The sequence below is a fragment of the Mytilus galloprovincialis genome, chromosome 11, assembly GCF_965363235.1.
Source record: "Mytilus galloprovincialis chromosome 11, xbMytGall1.hap1.1, whole genome shotgun sequence".
In the NCBI taxonomy this organism is placed as follows: domain Eukaryota; kingdom Metazoa; phylum Mollusca; class Bivalvia; order Mytilida; family Mytilidae; genus Mytilus; species Mytilus galloprovincialis.
In genome coordinates, this window is record NC_134848.1 from 26,268,434 (window position 1) to 26,285,966 (window position 17,533).

The 17,533-nt window shown below is 30.9% G+C and overlaps 1 protein-coding gene across 2 annotated transcripts; it reads left to right on the forward strand.

Annotated features, from left to right (window-relative positions):
- The first annotated feature begins 2,988 nt into the window (after positions 1 to 2,988).
- On the forward strand, positions 2,989 to 14,473 carry LOC143051911 (uncharacterized). Of its 2 annotated transcripts, none has more exons than XM_076224905.1 (16): positions 2,989 to 3,373; positions 5,066 to 5,201; positions 5,928 to 6,002; positions 6,485 to 6,664; positions 7,259 to 7,330; positions 7,585 to 7,656; positions 7,824 to 7,880; positions 8,621 to 9,132; positions 9,591 to 9,859; positions 10,660 to 10,726; positions 11,136 to 11,243; positions 12,030 to 12,197; positions 12,692 to 12,770; positions 13,313 to 13,425; positions 13,918 to 14,014; positions 14,332 to 14,473. In XM_076224905.1, the coding sequence occupies exons 1-16, from the start codon at positions 3,266 to 3,268 to the stop codon at positions 14,415 to 14,417; spliced, it is 2,199 nt and encodes a 732-aa protein (XP_076081020.1). In that variant the 5' UTR covers positions 2,989 to 3,265; the 3' UTR covers positions 14,418 to 14,473. The 2 variants fall into 2 exon arrangements, with proteins under 2 accessions (XP_076081020.1, XP_076081019.1); XM_076224904.1 differs by having other exon boundaries at positions 2,994 to 3,373; positions 8,600 to 9,132.
- The last annotated feature ends 3,060 nt before the right edge of the window (positions 14,474 to 17,533 follow it).

Genomic DNA, 17,533 nt, shown 5'->3' on the forward strand with positions numbered 1-17,533 from the left:
AAATTACTTATGTAAAACCATTCAAACGAGAAAACCAACGGTCTAATCTATTTAAACGAGAAGTATGGTTGAGCTGTTAGAGAAAATGGACAAGAACTAAATATAGACAAGCAAAACTTAGAGATATATAATATATTCTATGTGAAAATGGCAATGAGAAATATGGTCGTAGTATGAACGTAGTCAGGTCGTAAGAAGAGAGTGGTGAGTACGACAAGGGCATGCCAGAATCGTACTACGGTCTTGAACTGCGTGGTGTAAACGTGGTATAGTCGTAGTAAAAACGTAGTTGGTTCGCGGTGAGAACGTGATGGTCGTAGTGAGTTCATACTAAATCGCTGTGAGATCGTAGTGCAGTATCTCCGAATAGAATCACGCTTTCGCTACGATGGTACACCGACCTATGCGATCTTACTTCAACATTAATGCGCTCTCACTACGCTTCTATACTATAAAAAAAGAAGATGTGGTATGATTGTCAATGAGACAACTATCCACAAAAGACCAAAATGACACAGACATTAACAACTTTAGGTTTCCGTGCGGCCTTCAACAATGAGCAAAGCCCATACCGTATAGTCAGCTATAAAAAGCCCCGATAAAACAATGTCAAACAATTCAAACGAGAAAACTAACGGCCTTATTTATGTGAAAAACATAAACAAACCACTAAATTTACAGGCTCCTGACTTGGGAAAGGCACATACATAAATATTGAGGCGGTGTTAAACATGTTAGCGGGCTCCCAATCCCCCCTAACCAGACAGTGGTATATATAGCTGTAAAACATAAGAACGAACTATAAAAATCAGTTGAAAAAGGCTTAACTCATCAGATGGACAAAAATACAAGTGGATGTGCCCGGGTACTAGTCAACTAAAGAAACGATTTGGAATAAATTTTTTCAAAAAGTATTAAATATAAAACAAAATTGAGATACACTATTTTGAAAAGCTTTCATTTGCAATGCATGCACATATGATAATGAAAATCCAAACTTGTTGGAAAGTATTTAAATTCCGTGTAAACGATCATATAGGGTGCAAACTAGTTTTGCGGAAAGTTGAATAAAAAATCATTTTTCCGTTGTTGACTAGTATACTACGACTTGATTACGCCACGACCGCACCACAATTGAAAGGCCACGCTCATCACGATCTTGAAGACCTCACCACGACCTCAATGCGATCTACATGATCGTACTACGATCATCAAAATTTGCATTTTTTTCACAAATCGTAGTGCGATTGTGGCCTAGTGGGACTGCTGTATCAGAGCTTATATCCCATGAACCGAACTCTAAGCCGGGAATGTCACAGTTTATACCCTGTCTGAGATCTGAATAACATATAATATATATATAAATGTCAATGTATGTAAGCTGGGCTATATTTTTTTACTCAAAACTCCTGTCCTGGCTTTTATTTTCAAATTTCATCCTAGCCCCCCTCCCTTTTTCTAAAAATCAAACGGTAGCTCCAGAATTTCATAATTGTGTATATAATGTATACATGTATAGAAGTCTTGTAGTTTATCAAGAAAAAGTTCAGCTGAACCAGAAGAAAGACAAATCATATCAAAGCAACTTTATAAAGCAATCTTTACAAAAAATGAGGTCCATGTCCATCAAAGGTTACAGTACTATTTATAACTATGTTTTGTACGTTTATATTTGTAGTTTTAGAAATGTTTGTATTTGTGTTTGCTTGACATATATGGGTTTAAATTATGACTAAATACTATTACTGGCAGTAAATCATATCACTTCTTAACGCAGCCATCTGTTACTGTTCAGTATTCTCTAAACAAACTATACCATTCAACCTTTTATTAAAGCAATCATGTTTTACTTTGGAAATTTGACCCCCGGATATCATTCCAAAAAGTCTATTCACGTTTTTATTTCATCTCATATAATTATGTTTCCGAACTCTGCATTGCATATTGTGTGTTGAAACATTCACGTAAATTGTATAATGGTGTGCTATGTTCATGAAAGATGTTTAATTCATAGATGTAATACATCGAGTGGTTTAAAAAATTATCTGAGACAGGCGGACTATTGCTTTTTTCATTTTAAAATTAAAGTTTAGTGTGGCGTCTATTTCGATATTCTAGTATACATTATTGTTAAGTGGCCATCTGAAGCTGAAGGGGTGTGCCATTTTTGCCTCAAAAAACGTACCCATTTTAATATAACATTCACCTATAGTTATATAAATATTTAAGAAAGAATGACCTATACTTATATACAATATTTAAAATATGACGTTAAAACGTTATTGAAGATCAAATCAAGAGACAAATTTCCGGGGTTCATTTGGGAACTTATTTGAAAGGTGAAATTAATAATTGACCATTAATAATGTAAGATTCTCAATAGCATATTTATATGATATGTAGATTATACTCCAAATCAATATACAGTTTTCAAACGTAAATGCATTTTAATATAGGATGTCATTAAAAAGGAGGGTCTTTCTTATATAAAATCTCGCAAAATTATGACCCATATTTTTGGCACATCCCCGTATACCCAATAATTGAAAGCTACCCCCCCCCCCTTTTGGGTTTGACCTTTAATGGATTTCCTTTTCATACCACTTCTTCCTATATCTATATAGGTCAATTGGGTACCAGCATGCACCTGTTAAACCTCTTTTTAGATTTGTTTGGGGAGGGTATCTTTATTGGTACATTTCTATATGATATATTTAACAATGGACAAACTATCAACAAAAACTGAACCAAAGAGAAGATATCCAACGCAGCCACTAAGCAATACAATAAGTCTCCAACTTAGCAAAAAAACCCGTACCAGGAGATCAGATCTTGATCCTAAATATTTATTTTTTTATTTTACTAAATTTCATTTGATTCAACTCTGTCTGCACTTTCTGAAATATAAATATTATAAATTTGCAAGAAAAAATAGAGAATGTGATCAACACGCAAGATGAAGATGCATTCCCCAAGTTAGATAAAGATGATATTAAGGCCAGCCGACTATGCACTATGGTGATATTTTTCGAAAGCTAATCCGATCCACTTGACATTACGATAGCAGCAGGCTCAATTTACGTCATGTAGATTGTTTAATCAGATAACCAATGTCCTGCATCTGGGGTCAGTCAGTTGTATTAATCCTGATGTAAGAGAAGAGATTCAAAGATGATAAGAGTAAAGTACTATGAGATCCTCTCGAATCTGAATGTTTTCGTCAGTTTGTTCATAAGTTGTAGTTTTCACATTGACCGCCATTACAATGTGGTCGTTTGACAGGAAGAACGGTTTAACTCTCTTAACAAGAAATGGAATGCCAGACGAAGAAATCATTGGTTTAGAAAAATCGAACAATGTTAACTGTATCAAGGTAGGTTGATTATTTCATAAATGCAAAATATGTTTTCATTGTGAAAATATTAATGTACTTAGCCATTATTGCATAGTTATTGAAATTTCGAAATTACCGCAAATTTGATCAATTCTGTTTTAGAATATGAACCTTTTAGCTTAGTTCAAATAACAAACTAAAGGAATATATCCAAGAATATACTCAAGCATTTATAAGGCAGTGTCTGCGCGTACCTGCAACCAATTTTCTAATAAGTTATCATATGATAGGGAATGAAATGTGAAAGATACACGAAAATTATCGATTATTTGCTGATTTTGTGAATTCATTGAAGATAATGGCAAATACTATTAATAGTATTTGATTTATATGAATATCAAAAAAATATATGTTAAAAGTTTGTCAGTGGGCTATTGGCTTTGGCAAAATTAGCAAAAAATAGCTTTGCTAATTTTGCCTGTTTATTTCAGAAATTTATTTATTGAAACTATGTATGCACAAACGATATACTAGTATGTGGCTACATGTTAAAACCTTTTCGACTTTTTTTTAGGCTGTTGAATGTTACTTTTTATTTTGGAACTAAAAGGATATTTTTTCTTTTTATTAAAAGTTTTAATTAGAATGTCGGATTTCATATGAGTTTGCGCGTTTGCATAATATGTATTGTATATTTTTTTTTAGAAGACTGAGATAGTCACGATAGTTAAATTATAAATTGAAAAGTCCTCGCCGAGGATCGGACTTTAAAATTGACAATTTAACTATCTCGATTGGATAAATCTGATAATCCACAGTTATCAGAATATATATATTTATATATATATATTAATTATCATAAATAATATTTAATGACAAATATTCAAAAACTAACTGATAACCAAGGATCATTTCTACGATAGAGTTTTAGTGATGTTGCAAAAAAAAAAATAGGCATTAAACTTTTTTTCATAGTCGAAATTTCAAATCTTAAACTTCGGTCTCACCTAAACGGATAGCTAGAATGGTATTTTTCAATCCATTCATGTCTGTTAGACGTCCGTTCTTATCCGTTAGACGTCCGTCTATATCCGTTTCATATATATAAAAAAAGAAGATGTGGTATGAATGACAATGAGACAACTATCCACAAAAGACCAAAATGACACAAACATTAACATTTATAGGTCACCGTACGGCCTTCAACAATGAGCAAACCCCACACCGCATATAGTCAGCTAGAAAAGGCATGTCCGTTTAGCGTACGATTTATTTGTCGACATCCGTTTTATTCGGTGGAAAATTTTGAGCATCTTCAAAACTTTTAACGGATGTCCAACAGATGAAGTGTCCGTTAAACATCTGGTAGTCGTCTATTTTGTACGGTACCGTCGTCCGTCTCGTTTTCGTTTTTTATCCGTTACTTGGCCGTTATACATATGTTGGAGGTCTGGATGACAAAGTCACCAACGGACTTGTATCAAACGTATAACGGACAAAACGGATGCTGAAAGAATTTGAACTTGACTTCTATCGGACGTTTTTATATTCATCCGTTTGGCGTCCGTACGTGCTATCCGTTAAGGTGTGTCCACAGCTTTAAATGTTTTGATAACACAATGTCTTTCTTGTTGATGCATCGAGGAAGCTGTATGAATATTTAAACAAAGTTTTTTTTGAAAAGACTATAGAAAATTCTTACATTCTATCATTATTTTACTTTTATTTCAGATACATACTTTCGAAGAAACAAAAATTTATAGACTAGAAAAATTTGACAGTAAATGCACACAATTTGCAACTAGATTTAAAAGTTGTTTAAACAGTAGATCAAGCTTTGTGGAGATGTGGAAATGTCTTCATACCGGTAAGTTTGTTAAAAGACCTAATATTTATTTTGAATTTGAAAAACAAACCCGAGTGATTTTGAATATTTATTAAAAAATGAACGCGTCACAGAATGTTTGCTTTGTATCACCACGCGGAGCTATTAGTTTCGGTCGACACACTCGCCATCTTATTATTATTTTTAATTACTTACCACAAATAGATTCTGATTGTTTGCCTTTTGATGCGGCTGAAATACAACTTCTGCCAATCTAGGCACACCTTCAGAGAAGCGTCGTGTCTTTTCGTAAATGTTTTACTTTTCAACAAGTAATTATTAAAGTGAATTTTTTTTTTAAAGAATGGGTGTTTAACACACACCCTTTATTAAAATAAATTCAGTTTATATCAATCAATAAATCTAAAAATATCTCATTTCCAATACTCAACCAACTACCACATGCACACATATTCCCTTCAATAAGGATAGAGAGAAGCAGTCCTCAGCTTTTTAGAAAGCTCAAACTTTTTCTTTTGATTTACATGTACATGCACAAATTTAAAAATGTGGTTTGCAACTACTTTGATAAATCGATTAATTAATTAATCGTATAATATTATATATTTATCATCTACCTTTACTTTAATGGTAGTCGAGAAAACAGGTTTGTAAGTTGTAAATTCATATTCTATGGCAAAAATGAAATATTCCATAGACAAGTCAGTATATTTATTGTCTAACTAGTGCTTTCTTTTATCATAACAGAAAATAAGAACAAAGAAGACAAAATTGCTGACAGCGGAGTAAAAGATAAAGCAACCAATGTAAAGGAGCAAACAGGTACTTTTAACAGCGGACATTTCAGACAATATTTAAGGAAAACCTAACAAAAACAAACAAAAAATGATAACAACAGACATTCTATTGTAATAATAATTAAAGTATATCAGAGTCACATCTATAAGTGGAAACTGAAATTGTACTGAAAGCTGTATGTTTCATGTACGAAATATAATACACATATTTATGTGTAATTGCAATGTAAAATGTTATTCGTCTAGATTGTAAGTTTATACGAAAGTTCGAATTATATCACATACAAAAATTCTGAACGTTGTAATTATGAGATAAATTATGCAATAATTTAGTAGTATTTGTCTCTGATACAATGCATCACATAAAACCCCTTTCTCAGATTTTCACTTATAAAACTGAGAAGTCTGCTTAACTGTTTAAATTCCTTGCATTTTCACTTTTATCGTAAATGTTGGATCGAAGAGGCTGGACACGTTTTACTTCCTGTTGTTAATTTTATTTAACAGAAACAAAGAAAAAAGACCAAATTGATATCGACGCAGAAAAAAAGAAAAAAGACCAAATTGATATTGACGCAGAAAAAAAGAAAAAAGACCAAATTGATATCGACGCAGAAAAAAAGAAAAAAGACCAAATTGATATTGACGCAGAAAAAAATAGAGCAACAAATGCAAAGGAACAAACAGGTACTAAGTTATATAATAGCAGTGGAAGCTCAAATTGTAGATCATTGTAGGTTGGCTTAAATACAAGAAATTTCTGAAAAGCGAATGGAATTTTCTATTAATAAAGAAATTTCGAAATTAAAAACCAATTATTTTTATTACAAATTGCAGTAGAACGTATTTAAGTACAGCGTATTTAAGTGTATGGCCTTATACTTGTCAACAGTAAGGTTTGTCTTGTGAGAGAACTGTCTACATATTTTATCATATTGATGTTCTATTGTCTTTTGCTGTTTATTCCTATCCCCTTATATCGTATTTGGGCCTCTTAGAGCTGACTTTGCTGTATGGGTATGCTCATTACTGAAGGTCATATAGTGACATATAGTTGTTAACGTCTATGTCATTTGGTCTCTTGTGGAGAGGTTTCTCATTGGTGATTATTCCACATCTTCTTACTTGTATAATTTATGATAGCTAGGTACAAATCATATTACGAGATTTCATACAAAGTTAACATTCAACCTATAATTAGTAATAGTAGACAAATTTCACGTCTGTATGTACGAATAAATAAGATGATATTTTTTTTTATAATAAAAAAATATTTCGCAGAGAAGAAGAATAGAACAGATGAAACAGATAACAACGAAGAGAATATGAAAGATGACGCACTTGAGCCTAAAGGTATGTTTTAATTAAGGATCAAACTCAGATATTGTGTACATGAAACGGCAACATTTTGAACAACTTAGTAAATGAACTACCTGCAACTTCAAGTGCATGAACACGCATGTGGCTTGCTGTACGTATGTAAAGTCTTTGGATCCAAATTTCAATAATGTAAAAATGGTGATAGAATATCTTTCATCAGTAATGCATGCGATATCATGCATCCAATATATTTTATCTAATAGTAAATTATTGTTTCATTATTTCAGAAAGAGATTACCAAAAAGAGTCTTCAGATACATGTGACTTAGAACAAATGACAGAAGAGACAGACACTGAAAGTAAGATACATGTACATGTTGATTTATTTTAAGTCATTGTCTGCTCCATATAATATAATACCATCTCATATTTAATTTAGTGAATAGATTAAGAAGCTAAAATATTTTACCGCCTGACACTGTGACATGCTACATGTAGCTAAAACAATATATGCAATACTTTATAGGTGACACACCAGAAAAGGAACTTAGCTTCGAAGAACGAATACAAAGAAAATTCAAAGGTATGTAGAGTTTGCGTGCAATTATGTCTGTTACGTAAAGTAACAATTTGTTTCAGATGTTTAACTGTTAACAAACCAAAGTACAATTAATAAAGTAAAAACTTGAGAAAAGGTAATTTTTCTAAAATTATTATAAATACATTCATACCAAAATGATAAAAAAAGAGCTATAGTCTATAATGTGTATTTTAGTAAATGTACATCTTTTGTGCGGGTATCTTATATATTATTTGCTATGTTGAAATTAAGATGCTTCTAACATTATGTGGATATATTTTTGAAACTAATTGTAAATCCAAGGTATAAAGGCTTATATTGTCCCTGGAAAGAAGCAATAGGAAAGTTACATGTGTGTATGATAGAGTTTAATCATGAGGAAGAGTGTGAAAATTACTACCATTGGATTTATATATCCCTCCAACCATAACAGACATCACATTATACACAAAATTGTACTCTCGAAACAGGGGATCCAGAGTGGTGCATATATATATATATATATATTATCTCAATCAAACCTTACATTCAAATACACAGTATACTCAACAAATTACTCACAACTGGTTGCTAACAAACGGATTTCAGAAGCTTGAACTAGTGTAAATAAATGGCTTAATTATATTTATTTAAATATTTTCTTGTATAGAACACATATTTCTTAAATTTAGACATGCAACAGGTTGCCTGAATTGACTCAATTTTAATTGAATATACTTTAGGATATTTTCCTTTGCCGGTAGGAAACCTCAAAGAGCCATCATCTACAAATCTCGTGAGAGTTCCAGATGAATCCCATACTAAACAGTTAGAAAAGGAATTTAGGAGAAAACCTTTCAACTACTACACACTTATGGTAGTAAACATACCTGGATTATCTGATATTCCAGATAATATACAAACTTGTAAATTGGAGACCATAGGTGGTAACCATTCAAGAATAGCCTTGAAAAACATATTGAAAGACAAAGAATTGAGTTCAGAAGAACGAAAAAAATACGAGGAACGCTTGTGTGCCGTATACTGCTCTCTAACACCACAAGAAGCCAAGCGAGTTGGACTGGAGCACAATACAATTCACAGATTTGGAAAGGATATAGATATCTTTGCAAGAATTGAGTGTTTTCGTTCAACCTTGTTTCAAAGGGCTGGATTCAATAAAAAATCAGACATACAAACTAAAGAAACACCAGTAGACAAAAATTTACTGAATGAATGGAAAAACGACTTAGAGATGATAACAGGAGTCGAAAATGTAAGTTATAAATTATCATTATCGTTGAATTTTAAACAGAATTTTAATAAACTTTATACTAATTGTTGTAGTTGACCTTACGTATTACATTTGTACAACTAATTAAATTACACAAATAAGGGAGGGCGGGATCCACAAAAAAAATGCAATCCATTATATTTCTCAATCAGTGAAGACCTATTGGTAACCTTCTGTTGTTGTCTGTTCTGTGGTCGGATTGTTGTCTCTTTGACACATTTCTCATTCTCAATTTTAGGATCAAGGCAAATGTTATGTACAAATTTCTAAATTTATTACGATTCAGATATGTTAAAAACGAAATATTGGCCAGCCGAATTATTCAGAACAATTTGACATTTGTTTACAATCATTTAAAATATTACTCACTAAATCCTTGTAAAAAAATGAATATTAAGATATGCACGTTTTCTATATAATTGCTTAATTATTTTTTACAGAGGAAGAAACTGAATAATAAATTTCGTTTCGAATTGTTTTTGGCCCAGTTTTCAACCCCATGCTGGTTGCAACTGAGATCCTTTATTGATAACTTTAAAGGTAGCAAACGTAAACAAAAAAATAAGATAAGTGGAAGACAGTTACGGTGCTTAGATGGGTTAAAGGAAAAGACTATTTTGGATCTTCTTCAGAAGAACAACAACCAGCATGTTGACTTCTGTAAATTCAAAGCCATGTGTGACGAACATAAATCAAAGTCATCGTCAGTGTATGTATATACGATTACGTTTCTTATATTAAAAATTATTGCGATTTTTTTATGGTCGAAATTCATCACACCAAATAGAAAAACTATTTAATTTGCATTGTCGTGCTACAATCTTGCAGTAAAAAATGAAGTCTATGTACTGTAGTTTTGTCCATTTTTTAACCTCTGTCTGGTTGTGAACTATGTAATAGCACAAGCGTTGTGTACGCCCTTTGGCTGATTTGGCTATAATGATGTAATGCTTGATGTTCGAAGATATTTCTTGTTATTATATCTGGCTGGATAATGCTGTTTCAATTTAAAACCACTTTTTTTTTTAAACTGTTACAGTTCTTTCATAAAACAACATGAAAAGGAGAACCCATAAAATCAATTAAAGATAATTAATTAATTAAAATATAAGCATTCAGATAAACCCACTGAAGGCAATGCATGGTTATTATCACTAAGGTAACATTGTTTCAAACCTTTAAAATTTACTGTGTACTGGTGCCGTTATGATAAAAATATACAGTCAGATTTAATTTGAGCTTATATATGTAAAGCTAAGTTTGAATAAATACTATAGGTCAAATACATGTAATCTATACATATATGTTACTCTGTCAATTAATAAATTAATAAATGTTAGTGTCCGTTATAGAACATGGAAGTACTAGTACACCTTGTCTTTTACTTTTCAACTCATGTTAACATCCATATTGAATTACAAAATATGAATGAATATGTCAGAATACTAAATTGCATGGTATAATTTTATAATTCTTAAAATCTAGTAAACTATAACATGTTTATTTTAGGACATCAAAAGGGAAGCACAAGGCCACATTAAAAAATGCTGTTACAGAAGAAGAAAAAACTGAACCCGTAAGACATCACTTATCATTTTTTATCCGTTAGTATTTCAAACAAAATAGCAATTTGCTTTTTATTTCATAGAAGATGTGGTATGATTGCCAATATGACAATTAGGAATCTCCAATGAAACAATGTATGAAAAATAATTATGTGCAGTAACAATAAAGTGTATGCCTAGAATAGAAATGTTTTAATAAAGTCCAAAACACCAACACAAAATTAAGAAATTAAAAAAAATCAAATTTACACCTCTCTTTATAAAGACATTATGGTACATAAATATGTTTGGCAATTGTATATTATTTTCATACAGTTAACTTTCAATTATGCGAATTTTGATTATCTATGTAATTAAGTCATGATAACCACTGGAGTTTCATGAACACAATTAAATAATATAAAAAAAAATGTTGTCTAGGATGGTGAAGAAAGAATTATCACTATTGCTGAAGAAGATGTGGTTAGTGAAAGTGCAAGTGATGCATCTGAAAGAGAGGAGTATAAACTTCTGTACTTAAAAAATAAGGCAAGTAGTAAACAATAGTATATCTCTACGTGTCTGGTAGAGATTGCATTTGAAGAGTGCAACCGAATACTGATTTTTTTTTTTATTGACAAATATAAAGTTAGCATATATAAGCTGTCATCAACCTAACAATGTCTAAATACCAACTCATAGCTCATCCAACAACCTCGATAAAATGTAGTTTTAATAGATCTTCAAAACAAACACAACTTGAAACTTTCTTTTTTTTTTCAATTGAAACCCCGTTCAGTGAGAATTTCAACATTTATATATACAAAACTTTACATTAATGTGTGTTGTTTTGAATAAATATATCGTATTGGTCTATCGCAAAGGAACATAAATTTCATGGTTAGTATCCTCTATACACTTTTTCAGCAGTTGGAACACTGCCTGTTGTCCTTATCTTCTAAACATAGTTACAAAATTATACTTCGTATGGTTTCAATTTAATATCATCTCACAAGTCATTGGAATTTTGGACTCGTTTATGGACGGAAAATATCTTTAATTCATTTTTACACATTTTCAACTGCTTAAGTGTGGCCGTATTTAGGACAAGCATTAACTGTCAGAAGAATAACACCTTATTGTATTTGGCACAAAACTGTTGAAGAGGTCGGTGAAATAACCCCTTCCTAAGTTTCTTAGCCTTAAACAAAACTTTAAAATGTATTTTTTCATATTGATCGTATATTGTATAAACCAATTAAAAGTATAGCTAAGTGTCAAATTATTCATGCTACTGTTTCTGTTGATAGAATTTTATACTCCATATTTTTGTAGACCCATTTAGACGATAGCTTAAAGAAAATCAATGTACTACACAAAGAAAACACATCAATGAAGCAAAAATATGCAGAACTCAAAAATAGTTTCGAACAAGAAAAGTTGAGTAGCCAAAATTGTAAATGTGAAGCTGATACTCTTAAAAAAGAAGTTAGTGATCTGAAGGTAAATTTGATATTAAGTTGATTAATTTAACATACAGATTCGCAGAAAATTATCAGCATTGGACAGTATTTTCAAAAAAAGGATAATCAATAATAAAAAAAGTATAAACACATTTGCCAACTACTAGACTTATAGCTAGACAAATCTCCCAACAGTATTACAGTTCTAGGAACCAATCCTAATTGAGATATAATCACTAGACAATAATTGCTGCTTAACCTTTCTTTTAACACTGGAATTGCAAAAGGCACATGTTGTAGCCAGTCCAGTCTCAAATAAATTTTTTTTATCTTTATGCAGCTGCCTGATTATCATTCAATTAAAGAATATAGTTTCCATTGCATGCATTGAACTCAAACAATGAATGGTTTGTTTAAGGTGCTCAAATAATGATACACAATTTAACTTTAAAGATGTTTCTCTGAATATACAGTATTTCCTTTTGTCGTAAGACTTGAGTAAACACATATGTAATATTTAATTATCTTTTGTAGAAGAAATTAGGTAATATCTTCAAAGAAAACAAAGAATTGAAAGAAGACATAAACAAACGGAAGTTGGCATCCGTGACAGGTATGAATTGCAATTTTTTTTGTACTCTTAAGTGACATTTTATTTCCTTAATTATGACGAAAGAAGATTTGATGTACACAAATGTATATATCAAGTATAATTGAACATTCAATATGTCTATGCATGGTTGAGTAATTCTATCTCTGAAAAAGATATATGTTTCATATGTCATTGGTATGGTTTATGTCTCTTTATCTTTTATCAAATTATACATGTATGTTCAATATGCATATAATTGTTTAATTATTTAAGTCATGTTATCTCTGAGGAAATTACCTGTTCACTATAACTATGGTTTAAGTCTATGATCTGTGAGGAAATTATATGTTCACTATAACTATGGTTTAAGTCTATGATCTGTGAGGAAATTACATGTTCACTATAACTATGGTTTAAGTCTATGATCTGTGAGGAAATTATATGTTCAATATGTCTATGGCTTATTAAAGTCATACTTCATGTATCTCTGAGAATTTTTTTAAGAATGTTCTTCCTTTGCAATTTCAAACTGGAAACAAGTACTATAAATAATTTCTTTTCAGATTTTTGTGCCAGTACTATCTCTGTGGATCTTAATCCATCTCCAAGGAAAAAACTCTGTACAGAAAATAACACAGACACACATGATGGGAAAAGGAAACGTCAAATGAATGAGGTATATTTGAAGGTTTTGTGTTGACTCGGTCTTGCTTAATGTACAAACCAATCCCAATATACTGGATAACACTTAAAATAATCATCACCTACAGTAACTATCATGTTTTCTAAAGATTAAATGCATATAATCACAACGTTTATTTCTGTTCTAATCATATGTTTACATGTTGCTATACTCGGTAAAATTTAAAGATTACAATGAATTACTTCTTGTTTAGTCTATCAAACTATATATTTGGTTGAAAAATATCAGTTCTCTCATTATACCGTTATGCTTTTTTATAATCTCACGCTAACTGTGCAGAATATTGGATACCCACAACTTTTTCTTATAATTAATACGATTTATGTTATAAAAAATACTTTGTTCATATATTTTATAGACATTTTGGAGTTTATTTTATGAAAGAAAAAAAAAACAAGTGATACCTTTTACATAGAATTTAGTTACTTGACAATTAACTATGTTAATTTTGTGTTGTTTTATTAGGAAAACACGGAGTACAAGGACGGAGAAAAGGTTTTATGCTTTTGGAAGCAGGACCAGAAGTGGTATGAAGCTGATATCATAGAGAAAAGGAGTAAAGGTAGGTGTTGTCTTCAGTACAATCAACTTTTAGCTCCAGACAACAAACAATGCATCACCAACAGTATCAATTTACCTTTGATCGATATTTTAAGTAAAAATATAATTTAGAAATTAGAATACAAACGGTATTAGTTTAAGGTTGAAAATTATATAAACACTTTTTTTCACCAGCATAGCCGTTAAAGTCCAATATCGTAGATTATAGAATGAAATGCTTCTCTCAATTTTCTTTGATTCAGTAACGTTATCAATTTAAAGATTCTAAATAACTAATAAACTAATCATAATTCTAAATTATGTATATTTTTTTTACAGGATACTTTGTTAAATTTGTACTCGATGGAGTAGAGAGAGTTCTAAAGCAAAAGGACATAAAAAAGAAGAAGACTGGAAAAAGATGATACTTTTGCAGTCAAAATCCATATAAAATGTGAATTAATAAATGTGTATATATTTATTAACTTTTGTTATATGTTTGTATTCCCCTGTTCCGAATGTAGGAGAACATGAGTTTCATTTATTTCAGTAACTTCTTTCAATTAATTTTAAAAAATGTGATACCAAGCCGCATTTCATCAATTTTTACACTGTCATGAACTTAAAAAAAACAATGCTCCTCAACTTTTCTTACTACTGGTTAATTTTTATTAATAATGGTTCTGTAGGATTTTTTTGTTGCATTCTTCCCAGAAATCACACATCAAGGTCTTCGAAATTTTTAATGGTGTTTTATGTGAGCCTTATATACATCCATCACTTATCAACTTCCTGTTAACCAAATACTTAAAGCTGCCCTTTTTTTTAATTTATTTAGCAGTACCTCAAAGTTAGTGTATTCCATTATCATCTATGGATCGAGAAAAAAACCAATTATATAAAGAAGATGACGTATGATTGTCAATGAGACCAATATCGCTACAAAAGACCGATTGACACAGAAATTAACAATTATAGGTCACCATACGGTGTTCAAGAATGAACTAGGTCACAAACAATTTCAAGGAGTATTAATACTCTCAAGGTAGAAACCTTTATAAATGAGTATCGATACTCTCAGATAAAAACCTGTTTAAATGAGTATCGATACTCTCAAAGTAGAAACCTGTTTAAATGAGTATCGATACTCTCAAAGTAGAAACCTGTTTAAATGGGTATCGATACTCTCAAAGTAGAAACCTGTTTAAATGGGTATCGATACTCTCAAAGTAGAAACCTGTTTAAATGAGTATCGATACTCTCAAAGTAGAAACCTGTTTAAATGGGTATCGATACTCTCAAAGTAGAAACCTGTTTAAATGAGTATCGATACTCTCAAAGTAGAAACCTGTTTAAATGGGTATCGATACTCTCAAAGTAGAAACCTGTTTAAAAGAGTATCGATACTCTTACGGTAGAAAACTGTTTTAAAGGGTATAAAAACAGTAAAGGTAAAAAAAAACTGCTAATACTCTCAGGTCAGAAAACGGTTTTTGAGAGTATCGATACTCTCAACATGTTCAACATACTCAATGTAACCTGTTTAAAAGAATATTGATTCTCTTGAGGTAGAAAACAGTTACAAAGAGTATCGATACTCCTTCAAAAATAAACTTATTTAAAGTGTAGATGTTAAAAAAAATGCTTCTAATATACTGCCTCTCCTGGACTATAAAACTTTATTACCGGAATATTCTAAAACTGGAGGTAGACAATGCTTAATTGAGTATCGCTACTCTTGAATATATATTTGCCAAAAAATTTAATACTTTTTAGCAAAAAGAGCTATAACCTAAGAGTGGCGATACTCTGTGGTATTATACTTGTGACGTATAGTACTAGACAGTACTCTGGAAGTCAAGACATACATGAACCGCATATGACAAAGAGCGTCAATACTCTTTAGATAAGACAGTTATAAAGAGGAGATGTAAATTTAAGTAATCTTATTTGAGTATCACAACTCTCGTACATATAAAATGATAACTTGATAATTTTGTTTACATTGATGATAATTTTTGTATTAAATTTTCCTGGTGGACAGTGAAATCAATACGCATTTCTATATGAAAAAAATCTAATACACAATGTTTCAGCACTCATTGAGTTGGAAATATCAAAACTTGACCAAAACGGGAATTATTTATTTTCCCTTTTTTATTTTTAACGTGTTATTAGCAACTCGGAATAATTAATATGTTGCAGACTATGAAAATAGATTCTATACTTTGTTAGTTAAATTGATAAACAAGGTAAAGTAGATAAAGAGTATAGAAAACTATTAGTCAGACAGATCATGAGGTGTCGAGCCCCTGATAAAAAATACAGTATTTTTATAATAAGTGTCACTATGCAATGGCTTGGGCTCCTGACGATGGACATGGCCATGGTCAATTAGTTAATTCTAATTGGTCTAAATAGATGTTCGAAACACCTAATGATCTATGGAGTTTGGGTGCTGGGATAGTCTTTGACAACGATTTATTGAAATAAATTATTTGCAGTTCATATTTATCTGCAGTTCAAATATAGTGAATGTAAGCAGAACATACAAGCATCTATATACCGTCTTTGACTATGGGGAAACCCATAAGATTTAAATGGTCTTTTATTTATAAATTTCTCTAAAGACTTCTAATTAAAGGAGAAAGCACAACTCTGAAAGTTGTTTAGCAGGAGCAATCAAAACGTAGTGTAAAACAAAATTGCAAATAGACTGAATAAATTGAATAAATAAAGTTACTGTTAAAGTTTTGCAATTTTCTGCTAATTTGTTAACCACTTTGTGATTTGTCTTTCAGGACTTAAAAAAATCAATGTTGAAATGAAAAACTTAAATCAGTTAGATTACAATTGCTTTTGAAACTACAAAGTTTCTTTTGGTAATTTTTATCTTGAATAGTTTCATGAATGTATAAGTCTTATAGTGCAAATGTCAAAATAATTGGATTAATAGCCCATATGACTAGCATCTCTCAGTGGTATATTATACCACAGCGGAAGATCAAATCAGAGATAATTTGGCTTGACAAATACTTGATGCATTTAAGACCTTTGCTAACACATCAAAAACAAATACTGACATGATGCCATCTGATTAGTTTAAGATACTTATGATATAATAAAAAAAAAATGATACCTTGTTGTTGTTGTTATTGGTTTTGGAAGGCGGCTAACTTATGTAGTAATTGCGCCTTAAATTCATATAACATAATTTAAGATATTATGTATTTAAACTTTCATTCTTTAATTTATTTTTAGTATTACGTTTTGGCGAGTACTAGTAATCTTGTGAAACTTTGACGAACATGGTTGCTGAATTACTAGGAAATATATATATATATGTTGATACCTAATGATATGTATTTTTAACCCTTAATATATAATAGATCATTCAATAGTGAATTTACTATTAGCTTATCAGCCCTGGGTACACATGCATACACTTGGTATTTTAATTGAAAAGAGTGCAATAAGTAGCTATCTGTCTTCCATTGAAATTTCATTACTGACTAATACAGAAATGACTGCTTAAATTAAT